We start from the raw sequence: 15,348 nt of genomic DNA on the forward strand, positions 1-15,348 counted from the left end.
CTATGACAAAGTCCCCAAAGTAGGACAAGTGAGTTTGCTGAGAACAGAAGGAATGCAGGGATGCAGGGACTGTGGTTTAAGGGCTAGATAGAGGCGAGATAGAGGCCAGATTGTGCAGGAACTTGTAGGGCTTGGTAAGAAGCTTGGGTTTTACTACATGTAATGGAAAGCCAACAGACGGTTTTATGAGTTTAAATGACATAAAATGTATTCTTTTAGAAGATTAGAGTCCCTGTTGTGCGAACGATGTTACTGTAAAGAGCCAACAGGAGATGCTAGAAGACTCACTGGAAACTAGATGAAAATTGGTGGTACCATGTCTTGGACCAAGGGAAGGAGGGTGGAAATAGAAAGAAATGTACAACTAAGGGATGTTTTAGAGAATGAGACAATAGGACTAGCTGAAAATAAGACGTGTTGGGAGGGAATGATTGAAAGAGAAAAATGAAGTATGGATTCATTCTAAATTTTCTTCCTAGTTTCCCAATGAAGTAATCATGAATTCTAACCTCTAGTTTCTAGCAGTTTTGGTTACTAGCATTTGCATATTACTTAGCAATTTGCCCGTTATTTTTTCCATCATGCTTTGATGTAAAAATGTCAAGTTTGGATGATGCCATAACATTCTTCCTTCCACCTGACAAATTCTAACTCATCTTTTAAGTCTTATCTGTTTTTTCACCTTTTCTTTAATGCATACATTGACTCCACCCTCACACAAGAGTCAGGAAAACTCTTCTACATTATTTGTTGCATACATTTCCATGGGAACAATTATTTTTTTTAAGTTCTTGATTAAATTCTTATCATTATCACCAATATACTGAACCCCCACAGAGCAGAGACTTTTTTGCTCTTTGTAACTGTTATAACACAGTATTTTCAGAATGAGTAATGAGTATATAAAAGAAGAAAAAAAAAAACAACTTTGGTGATTTTCTTTTACTTAAACTATGGAAACTGGTCACTGTATCACTTAAGAATCTTCAGTAGTCACCTTAACACTTAAGACAGCTTAATCCATTCATACAGGTCTAAATATTGGAAACTTCTTACAGTGAATTAAAATCTTTTTCAAGTTTCATCTTGATTTTAGTGCTATCCACACATTAAATGGATAAGGTATGCCAAACTCAGAACTACTTTTATCACACTGTAGTGATAAATGAGCTACAGGAACTTAATATAGAATATCCTTGTACTATACAGGAGTAGGTCTAATATAAAATTCATTAACTTCTAAAACTCAACATTATATTTATAGGACATTGAACATTCAATTTGCAGTAAAGACTATTATGAAGCAAATATTAAAGTCCCCAAAGGAATAATTAATAACCAGCATGACCTAGAAGTAGACTGAGAACAAGGAAACATATACATGACCCATCAATCTTCTCATTATATAAAGGTTATTTAATTTTCTTTAAATATCAAACATATGCATGTTATACATATATATATACACACATAGGTGTTTTAAATTTTTTCTACTTAAAAGCAGTAAAGTATTTCCCATTATAAATGAATTTTGATGGAGATATCTGCAAATCTGCTATTGACATTTTCCCAGCCAGAATTTCCTTAGTAACAATATCTCCTATTTCTACATGTACAGAAAGAACTGTGAAGCAAAGGAGAGCACACTAGAGATTCAGGCGTATATGGGTTCAAAGGCAAACTCCTGCTAGCCCTGTGACTTAAAGGGATTATCATTATTTTGCCTTGAAATTGCTTCTTCTTCATCCCTGTAAAATGCTGTTATATCCCTTTGTCCTGGGTTTATGACACAGTTTAAATGAAAAAAAAATGAATATAAATTTTGTAATAGAGACTTGCATTAAGTAAGCACTCAACAAACATCATTATAAAATAGTACATTATTACTATTATCTTATCAAATGATTAGCAACACTAGGAAAGTCTGTCAGGGATCTTCCAAGAAAAATTTGTAAATGGTGTTGGAGTAGAGTTGAAAAGACACTGGGGTCACAAAAGCCGTATGATGTGACTCTACAACTTTCACTGACCATTACAAAGCTTGAATACTGTCTACTCTAAGATGATTTATATTATCATTACTAAACTATTCTGAATTTATAAAACACTTCAAGCAATCTTTGCTTCATATGTAGAATATGATATGACATTTCTGATTCAATGGTTTTGTTTTCAATTACTTTAAATTATTGAAAATAAAACACAGAATTAATGACATTTATAAGCAATTTATTCTGAATCTGGCTCTGTGCTTAAGTCTTTACACAAGATTGTCCTAATTTAATCTTTAAAACAACCAAATGAGGTAGATATTCAACCACACTTTACAGTTTCTATAGGTTAGAAACTGAAGTCTGGGGAAGGTCATTTACAATGTGGTAGGAATTGTTCTGGGGCTTCCCTGGTGGCTCAGACGGTAAAGCGTCTGCCCGCAATGCGGGAGACCTGGGTTCGATTCCTGGGTCGGGAAGAACCCCTGGAGAAGGAAATGGCAATCCACTCCAGCAGTCTTGCCTGGAAAATCCCATGGACTGAGGAGCCTGATAGCCTGATAGAGTCGGACACGACTGAGCGACTTCACTTTCACTTTCAGGTACTGTTCTTAGACCTGTATAAGTATCAACTCATTTAACCTTCAAATTACCTTATGAGGAAGCTTCTATTATTGCTACCTCCATTTTACAGATTATAAAAACTGAGGTCCAGCGTCTTTAAATGTATTACACAAAGTCACATGATCAATAAATGATGTCATCAAGATTTCAACCCAGGGACCCTGGCTCTTGGGGCCACTATCTCAACAATACAAGGTGCTATTTCTGAACCATGGTAGAACACACAGACTCGACAGCCTGAAATCCTAGCTACTTGGCTATACTACCTCACGTTTATAGTCTTCATTTTAAAGAGTGCAAACAGAAACTGAAAGAGGCTGGAAAATTTGGCAAAGTCACACAGCTGATTCACACTTTAACCTCTAAACTGTGCTGCTTCCTCTTTTAAATTAGCAAAGGCTATACTTTCAAATGGAAATCACTAAATCTGTACCCACTGGATATGTTATTGCAAACAACCCAAAACATCTGCTACTTACAGAAAGAAGCTTGCTAAATTGGTGGGTATGTCCTTTCTGCTTAGATTTATACTTTCTTGTTGAAATTCATCTGTGGTGATTTGAAATGAGGGACGTTTTTTACAGAATATACTTGAGAGCCCCAAGTGTGCCGAGTGTAGCATATTTCAAACTTTATAATTTCTTCTTATATCGTTGAAATGTGGATTATGATTCTAACATCTTAACTTGTTTTTGGTCAGGTAGGGTCTCTGGAGTTAAAGGATCTGCTGACTCCCGCTGTAATGGGGGTGAGGCAGGCATGACCTAGAGCGCTCCCACTCAGCCACTGGTCTGCAGCCCAGTGTGCCCCTCCCCCAGGCGAGTGGCCCTTAGAGCAACTGTCAGGGAGCAACCGTTAGGGATCCCGCTCACACATTGGCTGGCGCTGCAATGGGCCCCTCCCCCCACCCCGTATAAAAAGAGTCTGAATTCCGACTGAGGGAAGATGGTTTTTGAGACACTAGCCTGCCATCTTCTTGGTCTGCTACCTTTCTGATTAAAGTCATTATTCCTTGACCCAGCGACCCGTCTCTGGGTTTACTGCCCTGCCTTGCAGTGAGCAGAGTGAGCTTGGGCTCCATGACACCGTGCCATTTGAATACAACAGTTTTAAATGGATCATTGCTATAAGTCAGAAGAGCAGACTTAAATAAGGTAAGCTAAGATCTGAATTCGGTAACTAAACATTTGTTTGGATGAGTACATAAAGCCCTGGTTGGGGGTGGGGATGGGGATCACTTAAAGCACTTAGGTTTTTCAGGGAGGGAAAACAAAGCATTATAATTATTTTCTTTACTTAAAAACTCATGTATGCAATACATTTAATAAAATTTGAAACAATATAATCTTGATCATTTCCTATTTGTAGTAAATGCTACATCCTATTTTTCCTATTTTTCCAGTTGTATAGATAAACTATACAACTGCCAAAATCACAGGCATTATTCCTCTCCAGTAACCTCTTCACTGAAAAGACAGGGAATGAATATAGTGACACAGCAGTACTGACATTTCTAACTGATTAAAACTTAACCACAAAACAACAGGCAAAACATATTCTTTTTAGAGCTGTGTAGTAGGATATATATTTGAAAATATAGCATGTGCTATATATTTTAATAAATGAAAACTAAAATATAAATAAAACAAAAAGTTAATAAAGTATAAATATAATAATTACATTGATCATTATTTTTACCTAGAAACACAGGCCTAGCTGTGGAAAGTTAATACACATTTTTGTTGGGAAAACAATGCCTTATAAACAACATATAACAAACATGTACAAGGTGCCAGAATATACAATAAGCATCTTATATGCATTATGCCTGTTATTCTTCCCAACTCAGCAAGTCAGATACTATTCCTCTTTGACACTTGAAAATAACGGGATTAAGGATGTTAAATTCATTGTCCAAAGGCATATAGCTGATCAGTGGCAGACCTGGGTATCAAGTCTACATATGCCTGATTCTAGAACCTGCACCCTTAACCATTAGGGTCTACTTTCTCCCATGGGTGAAATATCCCTAAACTCTGTAAAAACAATAATTATTTTAAATGACTAATAAAATTATTTTGAATGACTAATAGTAAGAGGCCCAAGAAAAAAGTCATGGCACCTGGGTTCTATTTTGCCTTGGACAACGAGTAGGTTCACTTTCAAAGGGCTCCAGTTCTTGAGTAGAGAGGGGAAGAAAAAGAGGAGAGGGGAAGGACAAGAGGACTAGCAGACTGGATACGGGAGCTTTTCTCATAAAATTTTTCACTCTGGGCCTCTAACTTCAGAATGAACCATTGTCCACAACGACTATGTGAAATAGGACTCTGCAACCTTCCTCAGGACACTCTGAGTACACAGACCTGTCACTGTTTAAAGCTGTGGAGAAGAGAGGCCACCTTACCTATAGATGAATGGAGCCACAGTGGCGGTATTTGGGTGGCTGTGTTGCTGCTGCTGAGGGAGTTGGACAGCACCATTTCCCATGCTCTGCCCACTGCCTTGCACCACTAAACCAACAGAGGAACCCGCCAGAGAAGCATGGCTGGTTTCCCTTCCTTCCAAGGGAGCGGGGCAACTGGATGTGCTTGCTTTCTCAGTGGTTGTGGGCTTAGGGAAGGACTGGGAAGGGCTTCCCTTGGTAGTCCTGAATTTTTCAGACTCTTTGCTTGCTGAGTTGCCAGGTGAAACAGTCTGCTTTGCCGTTGGCACCTTTGAGCCCGGCTTTGGGATTCCACTGGACGAGGGGATTAAGCTTTCCTTCTTGGCTGTTGTCGTCTTGCTACCCTTTGGGATTAAGCTTGCAATTTTAGAGGTCTTTTTTGGAGCCGTTTCCATCATCTGATCTTTCTCGTCCTTGACCAGCTTTTCAGTACAAACTTTACTTTTGTCTCTGTTCTTTTCCTCTTTTTCCTTTGGCTGTAGCAAAGACTTTTTATTGCTGAGATTTTTGCTTCCAGCTTTTGGAGGGGCTAATTTTGGTGACACTTTGGGGCTGCTGTTTGTCGAGCCACCGCTATTGAGGCCACTGTTCAAACCTTCCATTTCACCAGATTCAGAAAAGGCATCGTCTTCCTTCATGCCATCACTGGGTCCTGAACTGGCCGACTGTGGAGGGCGTAAAGCAGTCCGGGCATTGACCAGCTTGAATTTCTCAAGCATGGATTTCTGTCCTGAGGGAGCTGTTTTGACCCCTTCTGAGGCAGGGGGCTTCAGTCTGTCTGCAGACGGTGTGGGAGAGGTGGTTGGGCTTCCCTGCTTCACGGTGAGCATGGTGGAGGTGGCGCTGTGCTTGGCATTCATGGACTTGCTGCGCCACGGCTTGCTGGTGCTCGGGGAAGGGATGGCTGAGGCAGGGGGCTGCCCCGCAGTTCCGGGAGGCTGCATGTTACCATTTACCCCTGAAGATGGTTGAGGTCCTTTGGAGGAATCTGGACATGGTTAAGAACAAACATTTTTAAAAGGCTGATTAGTATTTGATCATTTATATCAAGCTACTTTTTGAGGGCTATAAGAAAATAAGGCCTATTGTCATATAAGTACTTACAGTGCACTAGTGTTAACTTATTTTCCACTCAGCAATCTCATTATGATATGAATTTTTATATAACTATTACAACACTGATGAATGCTAGATTAAAAGTCTTAACTAAACCAAAAAAAAAGATGTTATAATATCATATAGAAGAAAAAAAATGAGTTTGGAGTTAAGATATTTCAGCATAAATTTAACTATATAGCATTTGAGAACCATATAATTCTGGTCATGTTATTTACCTGAAGTTTCATCTACCATAAATACCTCCCTCTTCCATCCTTTTTTTCTGAGAAATGGAGTGATAAAAAATTAATTATCTACTTATGTAAAAAAGGCAACAATGATACTGTTAACATACTAGATATTGTCAAATTAATACAAAGTTGTCTTGATGAAATGTCCAAAGGAAATAGTTTACTAAAGAATCTTTTAATAATATTCCAGAATTGGAGTCTATTAAACCAATTAAATATTAATAAATATAAAATTAAAATGCTTTCACTTTTAAATATTTTATTCAAGGGTATCAAAATGCATGATAAAAACATGTAATTAAGTCAATTGGTATAGAATACTTGTCTTATCTATTTTTCAAAAGAAAAATTTACATAAAGTTAATAAAGAAGTTAGAGACATGAAAAAAGGTTAAATTGCTTATTGAATTTTTGTATGAGTTAGGTTTTCTTTTTTAATAAATGTGCCTAAAATAATATAGTAGATTTGTGAAGTTTATATTAATAAAAACAACTGTATAGACAAACGTGGGCTTCACTGGTGGCTCAGCTATAAAGAATCCACCTGCAATATAGGAGATGCAGCAGGAATTGTAGGTTTGATCCCTGTGTTGGGAAGATCCCCTGGAGAAGGAATTAGCAATCCACTCCTTGCCTGGAAAATCCCATGGACATAGGAGCCTGGTAGGCTATATAGTCCGTGGGGGTCACAAGAGTCGGATATGATTTAGTGACTAAAACAACAACAAATAGACAACTATTTTATATTGAGTTGGTACACCAACATTGACTTCTAATTCTTACTATGTTTCCTACAATTCCACATTTTAACTATAAAAATTGGTGTAATTCTGTGTTTAAAAATGCTTCACTAAAATGCAGTAGTTCACTGATAACCCAATACGCTTACATGGTATATTTAAATTTGAAAGCATAGGACAATACATTGATTTTTTTTACAGTATTTAAAGTCTGTAATCGTGTCCATTTCTAGAATATTTGTCAGGCTCCATTTGGTTCATACACAAACAGTAAGATGTTCTTATAAACAGTAGAAGTATCTGACTAATTCCAGACAAACAAATCCAAACAAGATTCAAATGTCCAATGTCTCAAATACCTTCAGTCTCTGTGAATGGATTTCAATTCTTTACTTGTATCTGTTTTAAGTATAGGTTATTCCAGATTTACTTCACTTACAGATTCCTTTCAGAAACTGTTAACATTTCATTGTAATCTGAATCATTCTCAGTAGCAGATAGAGTACACTGATTACCTACAGTTAGAAATGCCTATCAAACATTTCTTCAGAACAGCTCCTACTTATTGGTCAGGTCTCACTTTCACCTCACTTCCTCTGCAAAAAAACCCAAAAACATCATTTCCACCCTCACCTCTGTTCTCCCTAGCATCAGGTCTGGGTTAGGTGATGACTCTTGCGTGCTCACTCAATCGTATTCAACTCTTTGCCACCCCATGGACTGTAGCCCGCCAGGCTCCTTTATCCATGGAATTTTCCAGGCAAGAATGGAGTCGGTTGCCATTTCTACATGAGGGGATCTTCCCGGCCCAGGTATCGAACCTCCACTTATTGAGTCTCCTGCTTTGGCAGGTGTTTTCTTTACCGCTGCATCACCTGGAAAGCCCCTACCATAGTTTTTTATTTCTTTTATTATAGCCATTATAACTTCACTGTAATTGTCTGTTTCTTCTACTACATCTATATATACAGTCCATGAAAGCAAAGACCATATATTATGGTCTATATTATGCATAGTTCTATACTATGTACACAGTACCTTCTATGTGTAGGACACTATCTCACATTCATTAATTCAATCTTTCCAACAACTGCATGAAATTTTCATTATTACCCTCATTTTGCATGTGAAGAAACTGAAGCACAATGAGGTTAAATAACTTGGCCAACATTACAAAATTTGTAAGTGACATGTTTGAGAACTGAATTTAGCTTGGAGTTCTAAGTTAATTCTGTCAATGACTATGTCATAATATTTTCAAATGTATATAGTGCTAAATACAATTTTACAGTTTCTGAAAGTGATAAGGAGTAACACTGTTCCTGGACTCTGGAAACACAGAAGATAGTCAATGTCAAACTAACGCCTTGAATAGAATTGCCAAATGAACTTTATTTCTTGATTACCTAGGTTCAACTGCAAACTAAGAATATAATGAATTTTCTCAAGTTCTGTGACTTGTGTACATGCCTGTGAATTTCACAGAGTGAACTTACTATTTCAGTGATTTTTGTCAACATCTATGGCTCTATTTTGACTATCTATAGAAATATTAATCAGTGCTATTTAGTTCCTACGATCTCTGGGACATGAATCTAGGCACAACAGCTGTTAAATTTTACTGAGTAGCTATTTTGTGTAACGTCCTAGACTCCCCGAGACACAATCTGGTCAGAGGAAAGAAATTGGATTCACAAAAGATGAATGGCATATACTAAGTGTTAAATGAGTAGGATGTGGGAAAGAAAATGGAAGAGTTCAGAAGTGCACCAAGGGCTGTACAATATTAAATAAGACCAAGACAAATGAGCTAAGGGAGATACACAGACATTCATGGCAGGAGGAACATAGGATTTTTCCAGGAAACTATGTGAAAATTTATTCTATGTATTTACTTTTAAATAATATGCATATTGGGATTCAGAGTTGGAGAGAAACAAAGTACCCCCAAAATGAAAGCATAGTCTGCTGTATTATTGTTTATAGGAACATAATGGCCTCATATTGAATTTATCTTCACTTTCTTACATTGATCCCAAAAGTTATTTGCAATATTTCTTATTCTAGAATGAAAATATTATTAATGACTATTACAAACATAATAATGCCTACTAGCTACTAACATTTTATTGAAGTTTCTTTATATTTTCTCACATTAGCATTCACAACAACCTGATGAGATGAGAAGGGTTCCTATCTTTTTACCAGCTTTTTTTTTTATATATATATACAATTTTATAATTACTTTGCCTATCTTTTTCTTGGGGAAGGGCTTCTATTTCTAATACACACTTGTATAAGCCAAGGGTTTGAGGATCTAAACAACTCATTCAGTGGAATATAACTAGTTAGGAATTACTGTGTGGCTAGTATTGATCCCACATGTGTGATTCTAGTTCCCAGGTAGTGCTTGTGGTAAAGAACCCACCTGCCAATGTAGGAGATATAAGAGACATGGGTTTGATTTCTGTGTTCAGAAGACCTCCCCAGGAGAAGAGAATGGCAACCCACTCCAGTCAGACAACACTGAAGCGACTTAGTGTGTGTGATTCTAGAGCCCAAGCTCTGTTGTTGCTATACAATGTGTAACATTCTAAGTGTGTAATGTAAGGGTCTCAGACTTCAGTGTGTGCTTCAGTCACTGGGGATCCTACTGAATGCCCATCACTTGTGCTTTAGCAGATCTGCAGGAGGCCCTGAGATCCTGCATTTCTAACAAGCTTCCACGTGATGGCAATGCTGCTGGTACAGACCATGCTTTGAGTAAAAGAGTTTGAACAGATTGGGAAATCAGGGCAACTGCTGAAATTATCAGCTTTAAAGAATTGTTTATTATGATAGTGTTGAAATTAGCTAAATTCATTAAACTTTCCACACCTATGCAGCATTAATATTGTTTACTCTGTGAACTTCTGGAACCTTGGCCAGTTCAACCTTCCCCCAGATGCTTGGCAGTTTGTGGTGAGGGACCACTAAAAACAAAAGAAGCCTATCAGGTTTTCCTAATGTCTTTCATTTCATCATTTTAGCACATACTTAGTGTGTATCTTCTGTTTCTGCAATCAGGTTAAGAAGTCAGGGGATTCCTCTGGTGCCTGCCTGGGAGCTTTGGTGAAGATGAGAGGAGAGGGTCAGAAAAGGACGAGTCAGGATGCTCTTTAAGCGTGCTGATGTTAGCTAGACAGACTGCTATCACTGTTCAAGTAGAGGGGAAATTCAACACCATAACACTCTAAAATGAGACAGGAGGGACTCCAAATTATGACATCTGTATCCAGCCCACAGTCTCAGTCATACAACAGCTGTACAATTGTCCTCAGATGAGTACACACAGAGAAGACACTTCTCTGAGCTCAACTCTCAGTCTGCCCCCATCTAGACACAGTCTCAATGAGGTGCTTCAGGTTTCATGAAGAGCACAATTCATAGGTCACTGTGCATCCAGGGAACATTAGAATAATGAGTGTCTCTGGGCTCCTCACAAGAAAGGCTGCAGAACAATAGCCACTGAAATGACAGCCTTTCAGCTCTGACAGAGTAGAGGCCGCCACACATTCCGCTCTCTGTTCCATTTACATCTTCGGTAGTAAGCAGCCTGGTCTCTCAGATACATTTCTGAGTGTTGTTATCTCAGCTTCTATGAATGGTTAGCTGGGTATGGCGAAAAGCACAACTCTGTACATCTAAAGGCATTCGTGCAACAAACTTGTAGCCTGTGTTTGCAGGGGCCCCTCTCTGCCTATAACTGTTCCTTGTCTCTGATCTCCAAAGAGAAAGGTGCTTGCACTCCTGTTCTTTTCCTCCCCCTTTTTCTCCACCACCACCAATTCCATTACAACCAATAACCAATTATTTACTAACGGCTTACTTTTCCCAGATACTTTGATATATGGTATCACCCTGAGAGCTCTAACGACATGCCTCATTTAAATTCATAATAACCTACAATATAATTATGATCTCTACTATTATATATGAGAAAACTGAAGCTCAGAGAAAGCAACTTGCTCCAAATCATACATATGGTAAAATTTAGAAAAGAGACTCAAAATTGGAAACCAGGCTTATGTAAGTCCAACATTTGGAAGATTTTGATACTCTCTTCTTTCCATATGTCCGTGGCCCACCCAGAAATTGTGCCAGTACGGTTCTCCAGAAAGTCACGTTTGTCACAACAGTGAAGGCAATCGCATAACTCCCTGAAGTGTGGGTTCCTTCTTCCTCAACAAATTGAGGAGAATATACATGGGGAGGATATCATACAAGATACTATTCAGCTAGCCATATACTATCTCCTGGGACATCCTGCTGACACCATCCTTCTGAGCTGATGTTAAAGAAGATTTTAATTCTTGCTCAAAAAACACCTAAATTCACAGAGTTAATTTTTAGTTATTTCATACTGCAAAAAATTAACTTTGATGACCTGGGAAAAATGCCAATCTGTTCTAAAATTACTACACGGAGGTAAATGTGGCAGTCACAACAGACATATGGGAAGTTTAGATAAAGACGATTCTCTGGGGAAATTTGGCAGGTTAGCTTCAGAGCTTAGAGACGTGCTGCCAACAGTGCCACTAGCCTGAGAAGCAGACCAGGGAACACCCTCAGTTATTTATCTCTTATTCCTCACTCAGTACTATGCTGTTCACATGCAAACAAACAAGTTTCAACTTACAAAGTAATGACAAAGCGCATGTGTACTCAGTCACTCAGTCGTGTCCGACTCTTTGCGACCCCATGGACTGTAGCCCCGCCAGGCTCCTCTGTCCATGGGATTTTTCAGGCAGGAATACTGAAGTGGGTTGCCATTTCCTCCTCCAGGAGATCTTCCCAACCCAGGGATCAAACCCACATACCCTGCATTGGCAGGTGGGTTCTTCACCAGAGTCATCTTGGAAGCCCAATGACAAAGTAAAAACCACCAAAAATAACAACAGCACCTCCATTTTTAAAGTATTCACTGTCTAGCCGGCATTGTGGTCAGTGACATGCACAGTCCCTACTAAATATTCAGCATCACAGATCACTATGGAAGGGAGGAAATGATTGATCAATGTAGTCATGCTAATTAGCATGGTAAATAATTAGATTCTCATTTTATAATAATATACCAAAATACTTTGAACATTTTGAAAGTTAAAAAAAGGAGCATTCAGATTTAAATATGGCTTGTTATCAACTGGTCCTGGTTTACCTCACCACACTGTTTCCCATAAATGATAGTTTTCAAAATGCCTCAATCATCAGTTTTATGACTCAACAGAAACTTGGAATGCTGTTACAGGGATTGTAGAGGCACTGTCCATTCTCTGCGTGTATATATTGTACCGTATGTAAGGTGAGAGTGCTGCTTTGTGGACTACTGTAAGATTTAGGGACGCTTCAGTTCACCAGCCAGATTCTTGAAACACCTAATTTATGCATAAGCATGTATATATGTGTACACCTCAATATGTGAGCATGTATACATAGAAAACAACATATTGTTTATTTAATCGTATCACTTGATCTATGCACTTAATTACTTTACCTCATAAAAATCCCCAAGATTAACCTGAAGTTATCATATCATTATAGGTTTATATAATAATTAAGGAAATAAAGCAAAAAGTCATGGCAGAATACATAAATCTCCAGTAAAGGGACATAATAAGTAAAGTATATTTGCATTGCATTGAAAAAAAAAAGAGTTCATTTTTTGTCTTATAGTAATTTCAGAGTAATTTTTTAAAAATACTTAATTAGATAACTGTTTTAAAAAACCATGAGTAATACAACATTTACATTAAACCGGTAGTTTAAAAAAAAGCAATTTTGCTAAATTCTCTGTATCAAGTCTACCAAATCTATATTGAATGCAAGTGAAAGAAAACACCTCCACACCAGAAGCTACTTCATTAGAATCTAGGAAAACAGAAAACAAATCTCTTTTGGAGACGTGCAAGTTCCATGTAAGAATCACATGGGAGAAATATAAAGAGACGGGAGCATGCCCTATGCTGCTGTGGCATGTTTCTTAGCAACACAGAAAAACATCTCTCTGCTAAGAAACTCTGTCAAGTAATATGTGTTCAGGGATCATAATTCAGAAAGTGAATTCCAAATAGAACCAGGAATATTTACATTCATGATAACACTAAACTGTTAAGCTGTTTTCATATTTATCATGTCAATTTTATAAAACAATTATTAAGATAAACTACTTCAGTCATAAAAAATATGTCCAAATGAACCACAGCATTTTTTCCCATAGGATCCCTGCTTTCCACTGAATAGGTATTTGATTTTTCTTTAAAGCATACATTTGTCTAGAGTAGTCTTATAGGCTCCACAAGCAAACTGCTAAATGCTAGTGTCAGAATATATTATTCATTGTCAGTTTCTGAATGGCAGGTCATCAAGGGAAGAAACTTGGACTCCCCAAAGAAATGCTTCTCTACAAACAATGCTGTCTTCATTTCACTGTTTGTTCTGTGAAATTTGTCCCTACTACATTCCATTTCAACAGAATAGTGGATGGCATTGCTTTATATTTTAACATTTCTATTTAGCCTTCTCTGCAAGTGATAATTAATCTATGGCCATGTTCACTGATATTTTAATCCATTTGGTGAAAGGAGCACACTATTTTTTGGTTTGTATTATTATTAAGGTGATATTAGATGTATCATTTGAAGTGTGGTTTGTGATTCTCTACTGATTTTCCTTTATTAGATAAGTCACAAAATTCCAAATAAGCTATTTTTACCATCCCAAACATGTGAGAAGCTACTGTGCTTTCAAAATTATGTTTTTAAATAAGAAGTGAAATTTCTTTAATTGTGAAAAAGTCTTTACTATCTATTACAAATTCTAGAGATTCCCCAATTGATTCATATAACTCATCATTTAAGACTTAAGTAGAAAGTACATTTTTCATATAGAAGCATTCAGGGAGCACATTACAGATAGTATGATTATTTTTTCTAGCAAAATATTTATTAAACATAAATGTTATACTTTCTAATAACTAAAAAGAAAAGGCAATTAGAATACTCAAGTCAGTACTTTCTGAATTCTGTCATTGTAATACTGTAATCTTTGAAAATCTTGTTTAACTTTAACCTTATTTGGACATGCCCAGGATATGTATGCAAACTAGTTGGTCACAGAGATCAACTTATTATCTGATAGAATATTTTTAGATGTTATCCTACCACAAAACATCTCCATGTCAAAAAGGTTAAATAATTCTTATCCAAAAAGATGTACCAAGGAACAGTCTAAAGGATAAATTATGAACTGTTTCATATGCGATGTTTATATTTGCTTGGTTTGCTCTATAGTTTAAGATAATATTTTGACCATATGGCTTCCCCGGTAGCACTAGTGTTAAAGAACCTGCCTGCCAATGCAGAAGACCTAAGAGACACAGGTTCAATCCCTGGATTAGGAAGATTCCTTGGAGGAAGACATGGCAACCCACTCCAGTGCTCTTGCCTAGAGAATCCCATCTCTTGCCTGGCAAAACTCCTGGTGGGCTACAGTCCAGAGGGTTGCACAGAGTTGGGCACAACTGAAATGACAGCACGCACGCACATTTGGCAATATAAAATAGCATGATACAATGATTAATTTAAAAATGATATTGGAAGTACTGACATGAAGTTGCATCTCCATGTTAATAGAAAATACCACATAACATATAAAACAAATTCTCCAGGCCAGAATACTGGACTGGGTAGCCTTTCCCTTCTCCAGGGAATCTTCCCAACCTAGAGATCAAACCCAGGTCTCCCACATTGCAGGTGGATTCTTTACCAGCTGAGCCACAAGGGAAACCCAAGAATACTGGAGTGGATAGCCTATCCCTTCTCCAGTGAATCTTTCCATCCCAGGAATCGAACCAGGGTCTCCTGCATTGCAGGTGGATTCTCTACCAACTGAGCTATGAGGAAAGCCCTGTATTATATAATGCAATTTAAGCTTTATTATTGACAGTTTCAGACCATTTAATGCCTACATTTAATATATTATAAATATTTGTGAGTGTGAGATCATCCACTTTAAAGGTTTTAGAATTTTACTTTGTTGGAATTAAAAGTAATGGCTATAATTCACCAGGAAAACTTTTGCTCATGAGACCAACGTAAGGAAATCTGCTTGTGGTCAAAAATCACATAATGTATGTCATCTGTCTCCACCTTGCGGTTATTGTA

At 37.4% G+C, this 15,348-nt stretch overlaps 1 protein-coding gene across 4 annotated transcripts in view; it reads right to left on the bottom strand.

Annotated features, from left to right (window-relative positions):
• The window catches only part of NAV3 (neuron navigator 3), a 382,845-nt gene that overhangs the window by 200,585 nt on the left and 166,912 nt on the right, over window positions 1–15,348 (bottom strand). For all 4 annotated transcript variants that reach the window (XM_027543298.1, XM_027543301.1, XM_027543299.1 and 1 more), the window contains exon 8: window positions 5,020–6,046. In XM_027543298.1, the coding sequence (XP_027399099.1) occupies window positions 5,020–6,046 (1,027 nt within the window). The remainder of the gene's footprint in view (window positions 1–5,019; window positions 6,047–15,348) is intronic.

This window comes from Bos indicus x Bos taurus, chromosome 5 (assembly GCF_003369695.1).
Source record: "Bos indicus x Bos taurus breed Angus x Brahman F1 hybrid chromosome 5, Bos_hybrid_MaternalHap_v2.0, whole genome shotgun sequence".
In the NCBI taxonomy this organism is placed as follows: Eukaryota; Metazoa; Chordata; class Mammalia; order Artiodactyla; family Bovidae; genus Bos; species Bos indicus x Bos taurus.